We start from the raw sequence: 24,252 nt of genomic DNA, 5'->3' as shown, positions 1-24,252 counted from the left end.
ATCATTAGTTAACTTGGTTCGATCTATTGGGATCAGATCAAAAATCAAATTAACAAGATGCATAAGTGATATTAATGCATGAACATAAAACTACATTAACCAATTTATTTCATGAAGTTTAGGGATCTATTTGTTTAAGTTTAAATCTAAGTCATGGGGGCAAATTGGTTTCAAGATTCAATTCAGTCTCAAATCAACTTTGTTCCTAAATCCTAGATCAAGCATTTTCTCTCTCTTATTATTCTAAGTCTAAAACTAGATTGTGAAAACTTCAAAATCATTAGTTATATTTAATTACTTTATTTGGTTGATAAAAATTCTATTTTTGTAACGTTATCTTTTTAGAGTCTTAGATATAATTAAAAGACTTAAAGCCCGTTTAGCAGTGTTTTTTAAAAGTGCTTCTAGTCCTAAAATATTTTGAAGAACACTTAGTGTTTTTTAGAGAAGCACTTGGAAGGTGTTTCTCTTTTTTTTTAAAAAAAATATTTCAAAAATTTTCATATATTCCTAAAGTACCCTTTCCCACTATTCTCTGTTTCCCTTTCACTCTCCGCTTCCTTCTTACTCTCATATTCCTCTTTCACTTCCCTTTCGTAAAAATAAAATTTTGAGTTTTTTTAACAACATAAATATTTATATGTTTTTGTAATAAAATTTTTTGGTTTATTATAATATTTTTTTAATAGATGTCATTTTTAGTAATTTATTATTATTAAAAGTGTTTTTGTACTTATGCAATATATTATCAAAAATACTATTAGAATCACTTTTTTAGATTCTCATATAAGCGTTTTTCCTAGAAGTGCTGCAAAAAAAAAAAACACTTCCAGTAAAAACATTTCCATTAAAAGCAGTGCCAAACAGGCTCTTACCTTGTCAAAGTATAAATAGTTAAGTGCATCAATTTTAAAGGACAATATCCGAATATTACACATCGTAGTCATTCTCTCTTTGGTTTCTTTGGCCAAGATTTCTATGATAATCAAGATTTTAATATTAAAACAGAGAATTATAATCCAGAAAATGGCACCATAAACGAAGAACAACCTTGTTTAGTTGTTTTTAGTTGAGATAATTAATTATTTGTTGTTAGATTAGATATAGGTTTAGTAGGTTTGGTTGCAATATTGTTTACATTTTGGTTGTTAATTAATATAACATGAGTTATTTCATGAATCATTCTATTGATCTTGTATGTGCATATTTCAACCAACATCAATCAATTTCCTCGAACAATTGAAATTTTTTTTGGCAAAAATGGTACAAGAGTGTTGGAGGAGATATACAAAGTTGTTGGATGTTGATTTGTTGCATAATATAACATCTTAGCAAATTGTGGAATATTTTTATGAAGGTTTAACTCTTAAGTCACGACAATTTTTAAAAATAATTTTTGAAGGTCAATTTTTAGATAAAATGTCTGACAAGTATCTTAGAGATCTTAAATGCATTGATAGGAGGAAATTTAATGCAACTAGGAATTGACAATATTGACCTCAATTAGGAGAATGGTCAAGACTCTCTTTATGCTATAGCATCTTCATTCCCATTTGTTGAAAGTATTCTAAAGATGAGCAAAAATTAGAAGAACTTCTTAGGAAATCCTTGTTTAATTAGACAAAATTTAATATAAATTGAAATGAACTTATTGCCCAAATTTCATAAGCTTAAGATGAAATTAATACTAAGATAGTCATCGTTTCTTTTCAAGTTGAAAGCAATAAGGTGAGTATTGAATCAAATTTACCTTTGAATGAAATCTTGAAGAATTTGATGTTAGAGACCCACACATGGATTTAACCAAAAGGGTTTTGATGAAAATGTGCATAAGTTTATTGATGCATAGACAAAGTATACTTTATGCAACGTTGGTGCATCACTCTTTATTTTTAAGTTTGTTCAAAGGGATTACAAGTTGGGTCATTCTATTTGTAATAATGTTTGAAAGAACTTGTATTGGATAGGTTGTTAGCTCAACCAATATTGAGGTGAGGTAGGCTTTGAAGCTTACCTCATCCATTTAAACATAGCATGCTAGTTTTTTTCCTTCTTTATTTCTTTGGTTTTTAGTCTTAGTTAATAAATTTTCTAAGGTTCGAGTTTTTCTCATGAGTGAATTTTATGTTTCTCCATCTCATTCCTAAATGGAATCTTTATTGTTCATGCTTATATTTGAGATTTGTCGTTGGTTAAAGCTGAGGGGAGAGAAACCTTGAAATTATGAAACCACATTTCATATTAGTTCATTGACAAATATTTGACCTATTAGCTTTATGGGTGCGGGATATCCAAATGAATTGAAACTAGTTTTGGAAAATAGCTTTTTGATAACTTATTCTAAAAACCAAGGTATACTCTAAAAATATATTTGAATTAATTTATGTTATTTTTGCTTGTTTTTTAGGAGTTATTTTTAAAAATAATTATACAAATGTGAAGATGATTGAAATTAAAGTACTAAAATAAAAGTTATTTTTAAAAAATATTGGACAACACCAAAAAAAAAAAAAAAAAGAGGTGACTTTAATTCTAGAAAATAACAGATAACTTTTTTGAAAACTATTATAAAAAACTGCTTTTTGAGAACTATTTTTAAAAATATTCTTTAAACACACCCTTGTACTCTTCAATTCATTGCTTATACTCAAGGAGGAAAATATCGTGTATCGGAGGGTATCAACACAATATTTCATGGAGAAATATCGGTTCAACGATATTTCGTGATATATCAACGATTTTGGCGATAAATCGTCGATTTTTCCCGATATATCATATGGTCAATACGGGTAAACTGAAGTCAAACGCGTTACAGTGAAGTCAATGTGCTACAATGCCTTCTCCTTTTGCTTCTAAGGGGATTTGAACCCCAAACCTTTTGCTATTCGGACTAACTTGTCTTTGTTATATATTGTGTACTAAACTTATATATACTTAAACTCATTATATAAAGAAAATATTAAAAGAATATTTTAAAGAGCAAATTAATTATAATTATTTTATAATTAAATGCAAAATTTTCTTTTAATTGATTACCAAAAATATAAAAAATTATATAATTTTCTTCATAATGTTTTTAATATCAGTAATAATTAATTAAATATTAAAAAATTATATATATATATATATATATATATATATATATCATAATTTCTTTTATATTGTTTAATACAATTGAATTAAATAGATCATAATTTTAATATTAATATATATTTTAAAATTAGACATATTATAATCAAATATCATAATATTAAATGTAATTTAATAATAAATGTACACTTATAAAATTCATATTTTTTATCGATGCATACGATATTATTATCAAATATGATAAATCATGTTATACACAAGGATGAAAATATCAGTAATCACGGATATATCGGTAATTCGATTTTACGGATATATCAGATATATCGAAGATATTTTTGGATATATCGGAGATATATCGGTGGATATTATTGGTAGGCTTAAAATTGTTAAAAACTCATGGAAATGCAAGAAAAACCTCATAATAATATAATTAGAAGTATAATAGACATTTTAAAGTTATTTTATTGAAAATTTTGATATATGTATAACATGATTTATCATATTTGATAATAATATCGTATGCATCGATAAAAATATGAATTTTATAAGTGTACATTTATTATTAAATTATAGCTAATATTATGATATTTGATTATAATATGTCTAATTTTAAAATATATATTAGTATTAAAATATGATCCATTTAATTCAATTGTATTAAACAATATAAAATGAATAATGATATATATATATATATATATATATATATATATATATATATATATATATATATATATAATTTTTTAATATTTAATTAATTATTAATGATATTAAAAACATTATGAAGAAAATTATATAATTTTTATATTTTTGGTAATTAATTAAAAGACTTTGCATTTAATTATAAAATAATTATAATTAATTTGCTCTTTAAAATATTCTTATATTTTTTTTTATATAATGAATTTAAGTATATATATAGTTGTTGCATATTATATATCAAAAGGGGACTTAGCCCAGGTGGTAAGTGGAGGTTTGGGGTTCAAATCCCCTTGGCAGCAGGCAAATGGAGATTTGGAGAGGTACTGTAGCGCGTTGACCAGCACTGTAGTGCGTCTGACCCGTGTTGACCGCCAAATCACCGATATATCGCGAGAAATCGGCGATTTCTCGCGATAAATCCCGAAATATCGCCGGACCGATATTTCTCCAAGAAATATCGTGTTGAAACCCTTCGATACACGATATTTCGCCGAAATATCGCGATATTTTCTTCCTTGGTTATACATATATCAAATTTTTCAATAAAATAACTTTAAAATGTCTATTATACTTCTAATTATATTATTATGAGGTTTTTCTTACATTTTCATGAATTTTTAACAATTTTAAGTCTACCGATATTTTTTTCCAAAATATCCGCTGATATATCTCCGATATATCCGTAAAATCGAAGTACCGATATATCCGTAAAATTGAAGTACCGATATATCCATAATTATCGATATTTTCATCCTTGCTTATACTCAATCCTTCGTAAGGAGGAATTAGAAAGAAATGCTCATCTAGTCTCATTCCAACCAGTTAAAGGTTGAAGGATGTAGCCAGCGTTCTGCACTTCCAACTTGTTATTTACTTGTTCATGAGAGATATACAGGAAACGATAGGTGGTTCTTCATGGAGGTAGAACCACACATCACGCTTGAACAGCTAGCAAGTGTAGGTCTCACTTTCTAGTAAATCATTCGAATGACAATATTGAATGAAAGATAAAATAAGTCTTTACTTTCATTCCTCGTCCCAGCATTCCGAACACGCCCTTAATAGACATGACTTCGCAGTTTCAACTCAATGCAAGGTCTAAATTAAATTTCGTCCGGAATGAAACATGCTAAATGCCCAGGTAAGCTAGGAACAACCTTAAAGGGTAAAAGAGGTCTATGCACTTGAGTGAGAATGATATGTAGGAAGACCTCAACAGACTCCTGACCCAAATAGCCTCAGTCAGAAGGAATGAGCTGATGAGCAGCAAATGATAGGCAAACCAAGGAAGAAGAAAAACCATCTCACTCCATATTGCCTTCCCATGCACCTCAAACAAAGATTTTACACAATTCTTGGATGCATCTGTAACATTCTTTTACAATTTATCATCCCAAATTGGGGATGTTTACAACTCCTTTTTATCAAGAAGCAGATTACAACACCCAACTGCCTTCATACAAACCATTAAAACAAAAATCCCACCATTACAGCCAGAATGGAATCAGGGTCATAATCTTGTTGAGCAGAACACCCCACACCTGTTACTTTCAATATGCTCAACACCACCTTCCTTCATAGGAAACAACTCTAGAAAAGACGGGCTAATGAGTATTGAATTCCACACCATCTGCATCCAAAACCCTGCCTGAATGTTACTGGCTCTCTGCTCCAAACAATCAACAGAACTATAAATGGAAAGGGAAAAAAACGAAAAAAACACAAAACCAACATCTTTTATGGAAAACATCCAGGTCACTTGGGTGTCCAAAATACCACCTCAAATGTAGTCAGCAGACGAAGACTAGAGTCACAAAGAGAACAAGGAATATGTTAGGTTACAGCAGCATGTCCAAGATGCATGCAACCACTCCCGGGATGCCCACTACAGCTACACCACCACTTTGACCAGTCAATACAACTGTTACCATCAGGTTGACAGGATTAATTCTGATACCCAAGCCTTCTAGTTGCCTACACTTCTTTACTACTCTCTTCCAACTGTGGGGATTGAACAGAGCTATCAGATATTTGGCCCTTGGAGTAATCAACAAGTGAAACAAAAGCATCTGGTCTTGGGCTGTTAATCCTTCCAGCTGTTGGTAGTTCTTTATTATTCTTTTCGGATTCTAAAGTCATTAGGGTTATGGCATCATCAAGTGAAACCTCAGCATCAGTTCCTGAGCTAGAAGCAGCTCTCAATTCTTTAATACTCCCTTCCAACCGTAGTGTTTGAGCAAAGCTATCAGACATTTGGTTCATGGAGTCATCAGCAAGTGAAACCAGACCACCTGTTGTAGTGCTACAACCCCTTTCAGGTTCCACTGCTTCACCACTCTCTTCCAAGCAGTGGGCCCCTGATTCTGTCCTTGAATTGTCACCCCATTCAGTTGCTATTACTTCCCTATTACGCTCTTCCAACTGGAGGGCTTGAGAAAAGCTATTGGAAACATGGTTTACAGACTCCTCAGGACCTGGACTTTTTGTTGTTGAACAAGCTTGCTGTCTGGCCTTTCTTTCCTTTGAAGCTCTCTCCCTTAGTTCATAGAAATCAAAATCTTCTAGGATGGATGTTTGTGCATCATAAGACTTAAAAATTTTTAACATCTCGATACCCTGTTCCAAATTCACCTGAAAATATTTCAAGCATCAAGAAAGAGAGTTAGTTTGACGTCCTCCTTAAGCCATAAGCAAGTAACCACTGAAGACAGGAAGACAGAAAAGTACAAAGAAACTGAAACACATTACATTTCAGTTTAGGACCACAACTTATTATAACAAGTCCAAAGTGACTTACAGATGACCTATAACCCATGAAATCATTACTGTTCGTGATTAGAGAAGCATGAAATGCAGAGTAAAGAACAATGTTAGTATAAGATCATGGATGTATCCTGTCAGAACCATGCACATTGGTGCCATTGACCAAGGAATGCCTAGCTCATTTGTAAAAGTTCAATGAGTAGCATTAAGCCATCGCATACTCCTACAATCACACTGGTGCAGGGATGCCTAACTCGTTTGTAGAAGTTCAATATGAGTATGGACCTTTTGAACCTATTGTCCAATGATCTTTGTGATAGATATTGCACCTCCCTGGGAGCAAAGCATGTCAACAATGGGTTACTTCAAATTTTTGCCAGAGAATCAACTGCATTAAATTAAGCATATGTTTACTGTGGAGTTGAAGTGCCACTTGGAACCAACTAAAGAAGGTAATCATGTTTAGGCATATGACCTCTTCTAGATAAAATAAACAAATAACAAATAATCAAGGTAAATTTGGTTAGGCATATGAACCTTTCTAGAAAAAATAAATAAACAATAAATGAATCCACCGTTACCTCTTGTGTGTCTCGGCTGTGAGTAACAGGCTTGTTTTCATTATTTTCTAGTAGTATGTGACGAAATAGACTGTTAGGTACATCTTTGATAATATGCCACTTGACCGGGAACAACCCACTCCACCTATCCTGCTGCCAGTATTCTGCATCTTTCTCAAAATTTACAGGTCCAACCATTTCTGCTACTCCACAAAACTGCGAACTAGTATTGACCTACACAATTTTGTAATCAACAAAATATAAGGAAAAAAAAACAATAATTAAACCAGAAGCAACTTCAGTGGACATAAAAACTAATAGAAAACATTAACTATGGAAAAGAATTTCTCTAGGTATCTAATAATTTGAAAAGAGGTAACAAATAATGCATCTTATTGAGAGGAGTTCAGGATTCATTCCATTTACAGCTTTAATTCATAAGAAGCAATGACTGATATGACTGACTTACAAGTGAACCTTTCATTGGGCCCATACTCAAACCCATCAGGACCACCTAAACCAACTGACACAGGATAACAAAAAACCAGCATTTGAATGCAGAAAGGATAACAAGGAGTAATTCACAAGGGGTTTGCTGATATTGGTAGGCATGAGTTAATGACATGCACTCTACGTGCCTTAAAATTGGGAAAAATATTATAGGAGCTAGCATCCAGTTTGGAAGCCAATGCAGACCAATTAAATTGACAAATGCTAGCCAGACTAGAAAAAGTCACCTGACTTGCTCATAAACCAACTTCATTTTAGTGACCATGTGCTCTCTCAAATGACTTCTAAGTGCAAGGAGCTACTGTAAAAACTCCATGTAGCCCAATGGAACTGCATTGCCAAAAATAAAGGAAAGAAAGAAAGGGGAAACCTCAATGATTGTCTTTACATAACCATTTCACAAGCCAAAAACAAAAATCTTAGGTCACATTTGAATACACTTGGGTATTTTTTTAAAACAAAAAATAGTAGTAACTTCTATATAAAAATGAAAGAACTCTTGGACAAAAAGGTGTACACTCGCTTTATGTTCTTAAAAATTACTTTCAAATTTTAAAATTTGAGGCAGTAAAAAGTTTCTAATACCTCAACTTCTATAAATAGTTTTTAGAAACCATAATTTTCAAGGTAGGTTTTTGAGCCTTCTTGCATTTCATATAGGATCTACTATTATTTTTATTTTTAAAAATAGAAAACAAGAAGTGTATCCATCCAAACAACACCTTAGTGTCACCCAATCGCATATTCTTTTTTATTCGGAACCCAATAACATTCTCATAGCCCCCAATTTAAAAAATATCTGTCCAAGCACCCATTTATTTCCTGCTTTGTACTGTGCACCAAATGCAATTCTAATTTTATCCTCCTTAAATATAGATCAATTAGGACCTGGTTAGCTAAGTTAGCTAAGTTATTATAAGCAAAGACATAAAAATTCTAAATTAGTTAAAGAGTTAAAGTGATGTACCGAGAAACACAGGAAGATTGGACAATTGGTCTCTATCTCCTTTGCTTTTTGATAAGCAGCATCCAATTTACGGTTTCCAAGTGCTGTGCTGGCCCAAACGCTGTATTTGATACTTCTGTGAACATTATCTTCACTGTAAGACTTGATTATAAAGAACTTGGCATTCTCGTAATCTGTAACAAAATCTGGTTGGTTGTATGAATCAAAGTGAACCACAGAATTTGATGCATCACTTTTTCTGGAAGAAGAGGAAACTCCCTGTCCAGAGGTGCTCTGGCCCTTTGGCTTTGAAGCCCTTGGTCCCCGATTACGGTCACTGGAGAAGTTAGACAAATCAGTTGAAAAGACACCTGAACTTCGATCCCTTTCTCGTATTTTTCCCTTGTCAAGAATGAGTCTGTTCCGATCATTAGCTCCCAACGGAGAAACAGATGCACCACCAAAGTTAGTGCTCTCATAAAGGCCACCATCTGGGTAGAATATGTTAGAGGAACTTGGTACCAATCCCAGTCCATGTGCTGCTCTCTGTTGTTGAGAAATATATAATTAAATAATAAATCAATATCAAAAGCAAATGTCAACCATCTATGAGGTTCCCCCAAAATCATAATATGTTTCTATCAAACTTGATACCAAACCCAAGCTAAATGGCAAGAATATTGCTATTGAAAGACAATAATAGCTACAATTACTGTGTTGCTCCAGCGGCAAAAACAGGCATTGCAATATAAATGAAAACAAACCTGTCTAACATTGTGCTCGTATGAACCAAGTATTCCAACTGGTTGGGGATGAGCTGCCTGAGACGTCACTGAAGACAAAGACACATCTGCTTCTGGAAGATTTGATTGATTAGGCAAGAAGTTGGGTGGAACAAACTCCCCCTGAAAATTAGATGAACCAGGACCATAGGCAGAATTTTGTGAAGGGCCCCCTCTACCAAAAGATCCGAACTGTATGACATAACTTGATCCTTGACTAGAATGCATGTTGCCACTGAAACCCTCTTGGACGCTACTTTCTGGTGCCATCAGCTCAGTTTGAGGAACTGAAACTGCTGAAGATATGTTCGGCACACTAGGAATTGGTTGTGGATAATAAGGTTGAGAAAATGGATTTTGATGTGGGGAGTATAGCTGCCTATCCACCATTAGAGAAGGAAGAGGGGTAGCAACATTGGTATATTGTCCATATGCCATTTGAGGATTAAAGCCATAACCCGAACTAAACACAAGAGATGGATTATCATTGTAGATAACCTGAGTCAGATCAAACATAAAAAAGAGATGTTTCATGAGTTTTAACTAGAAAACATATGTGACAAAGAATGAGGGGTACTAACCGGAGGAAAAACTTGCATGTTATCAGCATTAACATAATGAGGATATCCATCCCAATAACTGGTGCTATTGTCATAGCCTGGAACCACAAAAATATAAATAAATAAATAAAATGCCACAGCACCAATGGAGGTCCTATAAGATTATGTGAAGAAGCAGAAGCTAGAAGATAAGTGCAACAACCATGGCCTTCATCCATTCCCATAGAAAGTCAACAGGATCCACTTCCCAAGGTTTTGAATTTTAATTTCAATATCAATTTTGATAGCTTCTCAAAATCTAAATGGGATTATAGAATTTCAGTCCAATTCCCTTGAACTAGTAAATTTTGCATTAGAAAAGGTTGAAATTGATTCATTTCAAAATGGGTCAAAACCAGAATATAAGGTGTGGCCTATGTAGGTTACCAGAAAAAGAAACCAACCTCCATAATAAAAAGGTCGGTTAATAGAAGCATAGGCATCCTGTGGGTAACCAGCATTAAAATCTCCAATTGCATCAAAAGATATCGGTTGATCTGTGACAACTCTTGGAACCCTTTCATCTTCGAGCAAATTTGGCTGAGATAATATAATACAGAAGTGGAAACAAACACCTCAATGAACCAAATTCCATAGAAATGCATATTATTGAAATAATATTGGAGAGGGGATTAACAACCAAGTACCTGTTCTCTCAAGTTAGCTGGTTCAACAGGTCTCTCTCCTGTATCCAGTATGAACAAGTTTGACAACTCATTAAATACTGGAAAACACAGACATTGCAAAAAACTAATCAAAGGAAGCTACAGAAAGAGGACAATACAAGGTCTGGATATGCACAGGGCACAGGGGTGCAAGATCCCACACACCTCATAAAAATGTACTTCTATGTATAGGCATGATGAAAAAAGAATAAAAGATATGTGCACATATATAGACAGAACTCTAACCAATTTCACAAACAAATTTGAAAAAGGGGGAAGAAACTCGATACCATGAAGAAAAACAAGATGATACTCAACTAACAAATTCAGTGTGTCATGAAACAATAGAATCTTCTTGTGACACAGAGAGAGATGTGTCAACCATAAACAAATTACAAACATTGGTAATGTTTTAAAAGAGGAAAAAACAATCTTGGAGTTCAATGAACAGAAAAAACCATGTTTTGAACAGAAGTGAAAAGAGGAGAAAAGCATGTAGTATGTTGGAAAAGGAGCCAAATGAGCCCATATCATATGGGGATTACCATTGGTCAGATTATAATGCCGATACTGGTTGTCAGAATGGTAAAATGATGTCTGCTGCATGCAGGTAGGTACAAGGAAGCAGTATTCAATATGGGTAACTGCTTTTTGAGTCTAAAACATGTACATGGCACTAGATTCACAAACTTCAACAAGATAAAATATTAATTCTAATGATAATAAAGGATGTCAAGGACATGGGTAGGAGTTCATATAAATATTGTTGATCACTTACCTATTTTTGTATTTCTTGTATCAGAAGCTCATAAATCATGAGAAATATGATCTTTGAGTAGTTAAAGATTTTTCAATCCTCAATTCAAAAGACTTGTTTTTCTAAAAACTTTCTAGTTGTGGGCTTGAGTCACTATATGTTAAAGAGTTAGAAGTTTTTCAATGGAAGCAAACCAGACACTTATTCTTGCAAGTTCTTTTTCCTTTTAATCATCAGAGAGACAAGAGGAAACCCCACAAGGCAGCTGAAGAATAGAATGTGCAAGAGTCGTTGCATGTTAAAGGTTGCAAGTTTTTCAATGGAAGCAAACCAGAAACTCTTATTCTTGCCAGTTCTTCTTCCTTTTAATCATCAGAGAGAAAGTACAAAACCCCACAAGGCAGCTAAAGAATAGAATGTGCAGGAAAGACACTACAAAAAAAGAATATTTTCTCATGTCAGTTCTCTTTCTAGAAAGCTTGACCAGGGAGAAAAAGCCTTGAGCCAAACCCAAAAAATAGGTTTACTCTGGGACATGTATGAAATGAATGAATCAGATTCATATGTTCACATAATAAGTAGTAAACTTTTTAGAAGTCTGGAAAAAAAAAAAAAATCTTTAGTGAGAAGAACTTTTTAAAAACAAGATTAAAAAAATCCTAATTACAAGTCAACCCAGCAACATAATCACTCCTATTAGAGTAAGACATGGTGATAATGATAAACATGAGAATTCAAACTGAACTAACAGTTAAGTCACTAATATTTTTAAATGCAATTTCCAGTGCAGTCAGCCTAACTGCAACCTGACCCAGCAACACAATCTCTCCCAATCCAAGAAAGCAAGTTGGAACAAGCTAATAATAATCTATACTAGTATCAGGAGAAAAGAAGCATGATTACTAGTACTAAAGACTTGGAACAAGTTTTGGCTCCAAATAATTAGAAATTGCCTAATAAAAATATCAAGATACCTATCTCTCCCTTTGTATCTTACATAGTATCAGGGGAAATGGGAAAAATAGGAAGTAATCTAAAATATTGGTTTGCAATGGAAATTATGAAGAAAAATATAAAAATTAATGAAACCATTCAGAGACTTACTATTTTCAAATGATTCATTCTCTATACAAAAGGAGAATCGAATCTGATAAGATTGGAGAAAATTTTATTTAACTTAAAAAAGGATTTTTATTTTTCTTTGCTTTTTATTTCATTTCCTTTTTTCTTTTTCCCAAACTCTCTTCCAAAGTCAGCCTACCTCTTCATTTGGATCTAGAAGGTGATAGGGAATGAAAAAAATAAATAAATAATTGAAGGAATCTCAAAGTGTCATATTTAGTTTTTCAGAAAAAGGGCAAATATAAACAAAACATAATTAAATTATTTAAGAAATTACACATTTTTTAATTTTTTATTCTCTATATAAATGAGGGTAAATTTGGAGAAGATGAAAGGAAAAATTTATTGAGCTTAAAACTAAATTTTATTTTCAATCACATTTTCTTTCCTTTCCACTTTCCTCCTTAATACCTTCTCCTCATTCTTTAGATCGAAAATGGAGAGCAATTGGAGAATCTCCAAGAATCCTCTTCCAAATTCTCCTTCCCTCATTCTATAAGTCAGAAATTCCCTGATCGAAACAGATCGTAAGGGTTGAGAGATACATAAATTCTGAGAGTTGGAGAGCAATTGTACAATTTCAAAGTATTCTATTCCAAAATCTCCAAGGGGGCGTGTCAAAATTGGAGTAGATGTATAAACCCTAGAAGCCCCGCATGCGGTTTTTCAGATGATTCAACTACAACGAATCAACCTTTATTCCAGGAATATCCTACTGAAGCAGCACAGTGTGACCGCCTCAATAAAATTAAATCAAATCAAAACATAAACGAATAATCCCGTGATAGAATCAACAAAAAAAAAAAGAAAAAAAAAGGCATTTACATGGAAATTCAAAATTGATGACAAAAATAAAAAGAACATTCACATGCCTGTAGAGGCGCTTCGGCCCCGTTCCTGTTGAGCATTCTCTGCCATAAATCAGCGAGAAACAAAGATCTGCAAGATTCAATGGGAATGCAATTCCAGCCCAGAAAAAACAAAGCAAATCAAAATGGAATCCCGGCCAAATTTCGATTTCGAAGTTGGTAGAAAATAAAACAGAGAAAGAGAAGAAGCAACAGCAACAGCAACAGCAGGAGAGGGTTTTAGGTTTTAGAGGCAGGAGAAGGCGGTTTCGTTTTAAATTCTCAAACTGCAATGGACGCTCCCATTTTATCATGGGCCCTTGACTCTGTGGGCCCACTACCACTCTCTTAAGTTTTCCCAATTTTTATTTATTATAAATAATATTTATTCACATTTAACAAATTATCATTTTATCTTTTATGAAATTAAATAACAATAAAACATGGGGTAGAAATAAATAGGAGGGAGGGCCCTAATAAATAAAAGGTACATCACATATGAATCAATGTTAAAAGAAAATATATGATTTGGTCAACTTCAATTAATTGATTCAAATTTATTTTTTTGTCCTTTTAAAAATCATAATAAATATTATTGCCTTTTTCATATTTAAAGAAAATAATTTTTTTTTAAAAAAAAAAAAAGGAAGAAGATTAATACACGTTATGATGGAATCCAACATCATAACCATACACGTTTTTATGAGTGGAAGAAGAAGATCAATACACGTTATCCATGGAATCTAACATCATAACCATACACGTTTAGAAAAGTATTGCCAAGTAGGATTAATGTCCCAACCATACCCAATGAGTTTTTACTGTTTTTGTTTTTCTCCTGCTTCAAGACAAATTAGAAAGTCAATAAATGATAGCAAGGAAATTGTTAAATGTTAAACTAACATCATAAGCATCACACTTGCGGAAAAATACAAGGAATGATACTAAAGAAAAAAAAAATATTAAAATAAATCATTTTTTATGTTTGATTTTATTTAAAAATTTGGAATAAAAAAATATCTGTTTGGATATGCTTTTTATTTTTTATTTTTAAAATCAGTCAACCAAACCAGTAGAATCTAATGGACTAATTCGATCATACACAAGGAGGGGCCATGATTGCCCCTAGATGAACCTTTTTTTGTGAGTAGGCAAGCCAAAAGCATATGTCAGTGACCGATTTTCTATGAAATTCATTTGACAAACTGAAAAGTGATTATTACTCCAATCTAGTTGGTGCAATGCAGCAGTGGTGGTATTATTCTTTTTATTGAGAAAAACAAAAACAAGAGCCATTCAGTGGATATAACCAATCAAACTTAGCAAATCATCAGAATCTGGGACTTGCATCTGATTAATTTTATGTCTGGTTGCCCCAGCCAAAACTGCTTTAAATTCCTGAAAATGAAGAAAGATGTATTAGTGCATTGCGAATGGAAATTTCTCGTGCGCAGTAAGACAGTCCCCAGTCACTGAGCAGCGTCTCAGTTGATGTGCATAAAAGTGGGATTCAGTTTTTCTCTTTCAAAGTCAACCCCTTTTCAGCTTTGAGTGTGTTGTACTTGAAACACTGTTTCTAGAAAAGAGGAATGCCAGGGAGAAGCAAAGGAGCTAGTTGTATGGTTCCCAACTCCCTTGATTTTGTCAATGGGCAGTATAATTAATGCATCTCCAGCTTTGTGCCTTCAATAAATTGTAAGATGAGTGCTTAGCCACCGACTTTTCTTCACCTCTCTCTAGGAGGAAAGCCCAAGGGCCCCTTTCTTTTGGGACCAGAACAAATTTCCAATAGACTGAATTGGTAGCCTAAAGCTCCTTATGAATTCAGTCCTACCTAGCTCATTTGCCCACAAACTACCTTTATGCTCTCGGACTTCTCTTGAGGAATAGAGCTCTATTAATTAGGTAAAGAGATGTCATCCTTAACCTTCAAGTGCTTGTGGGATGCATTCCAACAATTGGGGTGCGAACATGGTTGTTATGTCGTCATAGAAGTGCCCTCCAAAGCCTTTTCCTAGGGTTTCTCAACCCTCTCTCAGTTTACTCGTATCATAATGGATGATGTGTTGATTCTGAGCCAATTTGAGTCAGGTTCATCCATTTTTATGGAAGTCAAACAACCTTCCTTCCTTTTTTGTACCTCTTAGAGGGTCTGCCTAGTAATAATGACACTGGGTGGACTCCTTTCCTGCACAAGAGGATGTCCAGATAGGTGGTTTAGGCACGCCCCTCTGAAGCTTAATTCAAACAAGAATAGCTTAAGTTGCTTAGTGGGAGAGAGTGGATAGGTGTATTTGTGCGCGTACCTTGTTTGTGCTTTTTGAAGGGTTTATATAGTGCTGATGTGAATATCACTGTAGTGTTGACTAAGCCCTTTGACTTTTTTCTATAATGATGATTGTCTTATAGGCAGTTGGACAATCATTATAGTTTTGGGTGGCTGGCATGTACTATCAGCTGACATGCCATGAGCTTGGACTGTGCAGTTGCCTGTCCCCTCAGTTTGTTGATGGTCTAAAGCTATGTGCAACAATTAATTGATATGGACTTGAGGGTTAGAAGAGGTCCTATCGTCTGTTCACATGTTAGGCGTGAATGATCATGCATACCAGTGGGTCTTGAAGACTTGACTGGACAGTCCTTCCTGTTTGGAGGGTCCAACCTCCCCTTGTCATCTGGCCCTATGGGGAAAAGGGTCTTCTTATGCCTGGTGCCTGACGGAACTGATTGAGATTCGGACGAAATGACCCGGACAAGTTGCATGCCTGTGCTAGACAGTCAAGGTGTTCGGCTTGGAAAAGGGACACACAGAGGGGAGCCCCCCACATGATGGATCCAAAATTCAGTAGTGGAACCTTTGAGGGGGATGAAGGACAATCAACCTCTTGGAATTCTTTATCCTAGTCTCTATTTTATCATTGAGTTCATACTTTTTTATTAGTTCCTTATGTGAAATTTTGACTCGTATCAAGAACTTGATGACCTATCTCATCTTTTTCCCTATCATTATAAGATTCACCACTCTTCTCCCTTTCCAAATTAGTGGGTCTAACTTTGGTTCCTTCAAACTTCTCCCTCTCTGATTACTACCCAAAAAGTGTTATTTTGCACCTTTAAGTCATTATGTTTTAAGCACTTTTGTGTAGTAGTTCTCCATTTTTATTCCAATTGGCATGTTAAGGACCTAGCAATGACTTCTAATCATATTTATGGCTAGTTTTAGTGTTTTGACAGCTTTTTGGATCATTAAGACAAGCCAAGTAAAGGAGAGAAGCAAAGAGGAAAAACAAGCAAAATGAAGAAAATAGAAGACAGCAGCTGTAGTCTTCCTTCGCACTTTTGGAGCACTTCCCGAAGTTCATTTTTTACATGCTATATACCATTTCAAATCTCAGGAAGTCAAGAATCCAACGCTTCAAACCGTGTACGATTTGGAGCTGAAATGAGGAAGATATGGCCTTCGGACAACTGCTCCAGGCTTGTGCGAAATTCGCACAACACCTTGAAATTCGCACAACACCTTCAGGTTGTGCGAAATTCGCACAATGATTACTACTAAAAAAGTGTTATTTCATAGCTTGTAATTAACTCTTTTAAACACTTTTGAGTAGTAGTTATTTCCTTTTAACCCAATTAACATGTTAAGGACTCTTGCAATCATTTCTAATCACTTTGTGTAAGTTTTGGTGCTTTTGATAGTAATTTGATCACCAAAGCAATACGAGATTGAGGAGAGTTATTTGGAATCCATGGCAAAGCAATGAAGAGCTCAAATTCATGAAGAACCAAAGCTTTTAAGTCCTTTGCCATAAGCAAATCCGGAATGCAAGGAGAGAAGCAAAGAGGAGAAAAACAAAGAAATTGAAAACAGAGGACAGCATCTGCAGTCTTCTTTCACACTTTTGAAGCACTTCCCGAAGTCCATTTTCTACATGCTATATACCATTTCAAAGCTCAGGAAGTCAAGAATCCAACGCTTCAAACCGTGTGCAATTTGGAGTCAAAATGAGGAAGTTACAGCCTTTGAAAGACAACTGCTCCAAGCTGAAGGAAGGATTCAGCAAAGTGTTGCGAAATCAGCCTTTTGTTGCGGAATGATTTCGCAGCCTTTTTGCACAGTGCTTTGGTCTTCCCCTGAAGTTTCACGCTGCGATGGAAGCCAAACACCACAAGATGTAAGCCAGCTTCGCAAAGGTGTTGAATCAACCTTTTGCTGCGAAGTAATTTCGCAGCCCTTTTTGTTCATCTGCGAAATCTCGCAGACCTCGTTTTCACCTGCGAAATGGTCCTGAAGCTTCCTGATAGTAGTGCACTGACTCTTTTAGATCTTTTCTTCTGATATTTTTGTGTCTAAATTTCCATTTTCTCCTTGTATTCAACCACTCATGTAATTCATTAGTTAGGAAGTATCCAAGGAAGGGTAAATTACCTTCCTATATAAACTCTCAGGGAGACTCTCGGAGGAGGTTGTTCCATATAATCCATCATATAATATATCATATATAGAATCAAAATACAGAGCACTTGCTCTGTTTCTTCTTTATATTTTTGTTTTCTCATTCTTTTTCTTTCTAGCCAATCAAACTCTGAGGAATTTTCCTTAGAGGATGAGAGGCTAGGCTCTTTGTCTCTTGGAGTGAAGAAAGTCGGGTAAGTTTCCTCATGCATAAATTGGAAGTTTTGTTGTTTTAGTTTTTAATGAAGAGAAAGTGTGACCCGTTAATGGTTTTTATCTTTTTAGTTAACTTAAAACGCCTTTAAATCACCTGGGCCAACACTTGGTAAGGCAAGTGATCTTCGTCCATGGAGATTCACTAGTTTACCTCTTGCGAGCCTCTGGGAGGTGACTTGAAGGTAGGATTTTCTAGAATTGCCAACACTTGGTAAGCTTTTGGACTCCAAGGAGACATCCATTAGTTATCTCTTGCGAGCTTTTGACGGGTAATCCAAGGTTAAAGATCACCTTGAATGGCAAGTGCTAGGTGAGAGGTATGAGCCATTGCAAGGTGCATCAGTGAGAGGGATTTAGTGTTTGAACCCATTAGTGGGAAGCATCTGTACCACACCGGTTGGAGAAGGAACTATATGTTAATTCTCTAATGCGAGGAAAAGAAACAAATGACCAGAACTCCCTTTTGTAGGAGGAATCTGAGCCCAGTGATCTAAACTCCAAGAAACACTTTTCTAAGTAAAATTCAGTTACTACTATTTTTGGTTAGTTTAAAACCAAACCTTTTTCATTCAAACATCTTTTTTTTTCTTTTAAAGCTAACTATGAAATGAAAAGGCACCAATTCAGCTTTGAATTAATATCATTTGCAAAGTGAAAACTCATCCCAGTGAACGATCCTAGAGCCACTATGCTATAGTAGCTTTGTCTTTGCTACCCTAGTATATGGTGTAATAGGTTATAAATTTTGTTGATTACTCCCTCAATCAAGGAGCACCAGTTGGACACGAATCAGCTGAGACACCAATTAGGCATGAATCAAATGGCGTCGTTGCCGGGGATGGTGCCACTTTGCAGTGATATGATCTTTGGAGAACACTTGTGATCTTCATCACAAGTTTGGTGACTTTTCTTTTCTTTTTACTAACTCTTTTTATTTCTTTATTTTTCTTTGTTCATATTTTAGTATACCTTTTATTTAGTTTTTAGTTTACCTTAATTTTCTTTCTTTAAATTGTTTTTCTTTTGTTTTCTTTTGTGTTCTCTGTTTTTAATTCACAAATTGCTAGTTGTGCATGCTTTGTTGAATACGAGATAGCAGAGGAAGCCATGAACTTCATGAGTTATGTGGCTGAAGTTTCAAAAGGATGGGATGAACCAAATGCTAGAGATATGGGAAGAATGATGTCTCAACCTAATGCTAAGGCTGAGATGTATATTTTGAATGATGACATGGACATGAAGGCAGAGATTGCAGCTATGGAAAGGAGATTGGATGAGCTAGAAATGAAGAACATGCAAGAAGTGCAAGCCATCTCTCAGACACCATTGCAAGCTATGCCTTGTGCCATTTGTCTATCTTATGAGCACTTGGAGGAAGAGTGTCCTACCATTCCAGCCGAGAGGGAAATGTTTGGTGATTGCAACACCTACAATTCCAATTGGAGGGACCATCCAAATTTCTCTTGGAAACCACAGCCACCTCAATATCAGCAACCTGCTCAAGCACTTCAGCAAGCCTCAAACCTTGAACAAGCTATGATGAATCTTAACAAGGTCATGGAAGACTTTGTTGGAACTCAAAAATACATCAATGCTCAGCTCAGTCAAAGAATTGACAGTGTAGAGAGTTCATTGAACAAAAAGATGGATGAAGTGCAAAATGATCTATCTCAGAAGATAGATAATATCCAAGATTCAATCTCAAGGTTTGCCAACCTCAACACAGTGCAAGAGAAAGAAAACTCTCCTTCTCAACCTTATCAAAATTCCATGAGTATCCATGAAATAGAGGCTAAGAAGGGAGAATCTTCACAAAATAGGGAGTCAAAGAAGTGATCACTCTGAGGAGTGATAAAGAGGTTGATCTGCCCACATGCAAGCTAGAGCATAAGGTAGAGAGTGAAACAGAGAAAGAAAAGAGGGAGGAAATCAAAGGAAAGAAAAAGGGGAAAAGGATAGAGAAAGATGACTATGATCTTAAATTGGATGAAGAACCACAAAGGATAGTCATCAAGGAAGAAATGAAGAAACACATGCATCCACTTTTTCTCCAAGCTTTGTATGGCAAAAAGGGAATTGGTTTTGTTGCCATCATACACAGCAAGCCCCAAGTGAAGAATGCTAACTTCATATGAGATCTGGGCAAGCTAAGTCAGAATCAAAATTTTTTGATGGACTTAGTCTTTCTTAATACTAACTAGTCCATAGCCTTTTGTTTTATTTTTTTACTTGTTTTAATTTTGATTTCAATGCTTTAATTCTAATTTTTTTTATGTAATATAGGTTTTTAGATGATCTCAGGTGGAAGAAATTGAAAAGGAAGAAATCGGGAAGAAATCGGAGCGAAAACAGAGCAAAAACAGGGGAGAAAAAGAGTTCTGCGAGATTTCGCAGTCAAGAAGGAATTCTCTGCGAAAACGGCTTTTTGTTGCGAAATCAGTTCGCAACACTTTTCAATCCTCTGCGAAATCTTTCGCAGCTGCGAATCCAAGAATGGCACACGAGTGCCACTCCGCAGCACAGGAGCCCCCATTTCGCAGCTGCGAAGTGGTCTGCGAACCACTAAGGCATAAAAAGCCCCAATTCCGCAGTGATTTCTCCATTGCGAAGGATGTTTCGCAGTTGCGAACCCGATTTTTGGCACACGAGCGCCATTCCGCGGTACAGTGACTCCAATTTCGCAGCTGCGAAGTGAGCTGCGAAAGTGGTTTTCTCTCGCAAAACTCCAATTTTTGCTGCGAAATCGGCCTTTCTTCTGTGAAACCACTTTTTGGCACACGAGAGCCATTTGGAAGCCCTGTACACTCATTTCACAGCTGCGAAATGGCTGCGAAACCTCCACACCTTAAAATCGTTCAGCGCGCACACCATGAACAGACATGTCACAGCCGCACCCCCATTTCGGCAACTATTGGACACATTTGGATCACTTTACGAAGTTCATTTCATGCATACCATATATCGTTTGAAAGCTTGGGAAGTCAGGAGTCCATAGCTTCAAACGGTGCTCGATTTGGATTTAAAACGGAAAAGTTATGGCTGTTTGAAGACGACTGTGCAAACCATGAGCGGAAATGTCGCACCTCCATTTCGCTACTATTGGACACGTTTTTGAAGCACTTACTGGAGCTTAAATTATGCATACCATATCTCGTTTTAAAGCTTGGGAAGTCAGGAGTCCAACGCTTCAAACGGTATGCAATTTGGAGGTAAAATGAAGAAGTTATGGCCGTTTGAAGACGAGCGCGCAAAGCTGAGCGGAAATTTCATAGTTGAGACGCCATTTGGAAGGGAGTTTCGCAGCTGCGAAGCCACTTTTTGGCACACGAGTGCCATTTCGCAGCACAGTGACCCTCATTTCGCAGCTGCGAAATGGGCTGCGAAATTTTTTTTCCTTCTTTTCATCACTTTTGGGCTGCGAAATGATCTCCAAGCTTCAAAATGGCTGCCAAATCACCTCCAAGCTTAGAAATGGCCTTCAAATTATGAAATTGACTTGCAAAATGGAGGGAAGTTTGCAAAAACACCTTACAAAGCTAAGGGAAGTTGCTAAAATGCCAACAGAGCCCCACGCACCAGCTGAGTACCCTCTGGAACTCATGAACAACCACCTCTCTCCATTTCAGCCATGGCCAAGACTAGAGGAAAGCCCCGCGCACCCTGAGATCACACACATAAAGCCTCTCATTCCATTTCTTACCTCCTTAAAACCATCAAATCCCATAGCTACCAACTGAGAGCTCCAGTTGAGAAGACTATGCCACCTAAGGAGACTACCAGAACAAAGGTCAAAGTCTTGATCCAACCCACTCAAGAGGCCACCATAGATGCATCAGCTCCACAGGACCTTTCCATTACTTGATCATCTCTTTATTTTTTTGTATTTACTTATTATATTAATATACATAATTCCATGTTTTGATGTCTTATATTCTGAGATTGGATGTATTACTGATGATGCATCATATATAGACATCAATTCTTGTTTAAACTTGGCATTTTTCTATTTCCTCTACTCACTAACTCTTATGTTTTCTTTGAAACATGTGGTTTCTCCTATACGACTCAGACTCCATGTCACTAAGGAGGTACCACTTCCTCCCTATTTTTTAATTGCTTTTGTCACATTGAGGACAATGTTCAGCTTGGTTGGGGGGAGAGTTGAGGAAGTAAGTATTGCTATTAATGCTAAGTTATTTTGGTAATTTAGTTGCTTTTTGTTTAATTTTTAAAATTTTTAAGTTTTTTATTCTACTCTCCATGGTTATTAAGGAAAAATTTTCAAAATGAAAAGGGAGAAATTGAATTTTTGTCTTTTTACTTGACTTAGAGTTTGTATTATGCTTACTAAAGTTGATGAATTGTTGAAACATCTATTGAATTCAACCTCAGTTCTTCCACTTTAAGCTATTCACACACTGTGCACACTAGGTTCCGATTATAAGATGAAAAACTATTTCCCCCTTAACTTAGGAAAATTTAGACTTGGTACCTTTGACCTCATTTAATAGTGTTGGGACACCTTGTAAAAGGCCAATGAGTCTTTGAAAAAAAAAAGAAAAGAAAAGAAAAAAAGTTTTCTTGGCTTGAAACCCGAGCAAGGTCTGAGGGGTATATGGTGAAAATCTTTAAAACCTGGTGCCCTAAGCCTTAATTGGTTGGGAGTCACCGACCTCAATGCTCGTTACAAGGGTGGATAGGTGGAGTTTAACATACTGTAGGTGCTTGGGTATTAAAAATTCATTCTCAAAAGTCCGGGGTGAAATCCGAGGAGTTAGTGGTTGAAAAATCCTTAAAGCTTGATGCCCTAAACCTTGATTGGTTGGGAGTCATCGATGGACCCCCATTACATGGACAATTTAGAAAAGAATACCTTTAAGCTTTGCACTCCTACAAGAAAAAAATTGTGAAAAAAAAGAGGTGTGTTCTTAGCCTATTGGAGGTTGATTAGTTTGCTAAGCTTTGAAAAAAAACTAGGTTGAGGGGAGAGATTAGTTCAACATACTATATTCGGAAGCTAATAAGTAACACTTAGATTTTTGTGGAAGAGTAAGGTTTGGTCCTTTGGAAGTGGAAATGATTTTAAAGCTTAAATTTGCATAATGCCTACTCTTTAAGAATTGTGATTAGACGAGTTATTTGATAACTCTTGTTGAAATTTGAGTTTATATTTCTTTAATGTTCCATGTGAGAGTTAGATCATCATGCCACTTGAAAATTGTTTTTTGATCAGCATGATGTTGTAAATTATAGTACTTTTTATTTTATTTTTCTCTCCTTCATTACTAAGGGACTAGCAATATGTAGGTTGGGGGGAGTGATTACTACTCAAAAAGTGATATTTCATAGCTTGTAATTAACTCTTTTAAACACTTTTGAGTAGTAGTTATTGCCTTTTAACCCAATTAACATGTTAAGGACCCTTGCAATCATTTCTAATCACTTTGTGTAAGTTTTGGTGCTTTTGATAGTAATTTGATCACCAAAGCAATACGAGATTGAGGAGAGTTATTTGGAATCCATGGCAAAGAAATGAAGAGCTCAAATTCATGAAGAACCAAAGCTTTTAAGTCCTTTGCCATAAGCAAATCCGGAATGCAAGGAGAGAAGCAAAGAGGAGAAAAACAAAGAAATTGAAAACAGAGGACAGCATCTGCAGTCTTCTTTCACACTTTTGGAGCACTTCCCGAAGTCCATTTTCTACATGCTATATACCATTTCAAAGCTCAGGAAGTCAAGAATCCAACGCTTCAAACCGTGTGCAATTTGGAGTCCAAATGAGGAAATTACAGCCTTTGAAAGACAATTGCTCCAAGCTAAAGGAAGGATTCAGCAAAGTGTTGCGAAATCAGCCTTTTGTTGCGGAATGATTTCGCAGCCTTTTTGCACAGTGCTTTGGTCTTCCCCTGAAGTTTCACGCCGCGATGGAAGCCAAACACCACAAGATGTAAGCCAGCTTCGCAAAGGTGTTGAATCAACCTTTTGCTGCGAAGTAATTTCGCAGCCCTTTTTGTTCATCTGCGAAATCTCGCAGACCTCGTTTTCACCTGCGAAATGGTCCTGAAGCTTCCCGATAGTAGTGCACTGACTCTTTTAGATCTTTTCTTCTGATATTTTTGTGTCTAAATTTCCATTTTCTCCTTGTATTCAACCACTCATGTAATTCATTAGTTAGGAAGTATCCAAGGAAGGGTAAATTACCTTCCTATATAAACTCTCAGGGAGACTCTCGGAGG

General features: G+C 35.5%; 1 protein-coding gene across 9 annotated transcripts; it reads right to left on the bottom strand.

Moving 5' to 3' along the window:
• Positions 1–5,082: 5,082 nt before the first annotated feature.
• LOC117925218 (YTH domain-containing protein ECT4-like) lies at positions 5,083–13,604 on the bottom strand. Of its 9 annotated transcripts, XR_004652962.1 has the most exons (9): positions 11,163–11,388; positions 10,600–10,676; positions 10,357–10,492; positions 9,935–10,011; positions 9,336–9,851; positions 8,593–9,117; positions 7,137–7,349; positions 5,572–6,423; positions 5,083–5,458 (listed from the first exon to the last, which is right to left on the bottom strand). XR_004652962.1 is itself a non-coding variant. In XM_034844156.1 (8 exons), exons 1-8 carry the CDS (start codon positions 13,412–13,414, stop codon positions 5,767–5,769), a joined length of 2,247 nt encoding a protein of 748 aa, XP_034700047.1. In that variant the 5' UTR covers positions 13,415–13,604; the 3' UTR covers positions 5,083–5,766. The 9 variants fall into 9 exon arrangements, 8 of the variants coding, with proteins under 8 accessions (XP_034700047.1, XP_034700049.1, XP_034700050.1 ...); XM_034844156.1 differs by lacking the exon at positions 11,163–11,388 and adding an exon at positions 13,369–13,604 and having other exon boundaries at positions 5,083–6,423; XM_034844158.1 differs by lacking the exon at positions 11,163–11,388 and adding an exon at positions 13,369–13,604 and having other exon boundaries at positions 5,083–6,423; positions 10,600–10,637.
• Positions 13,605–24,252: the final 10,648 nt, after the last annotated feature.

The sequence above is a fragment of the Vitis riparia genome, chromosome 11, assembly GCF_004353265.1.
Source record: "Vitis riparia cultivar Riparia Gloire de Montpellier isolate 1030 chromosome 11, EGFV_Vit.rip_1.0, whole genome shotgun sequence".
Classification (NCBI taxonomy): Eukaryota; Viridiplantae; Streptophyta; class Magnoliopsida; order Vitales; family Vitaceae; genus Vitis; species Vitis riparia.
This window is presented reverse-complemented; position numbering and strand designations above follow the sequence as displayed.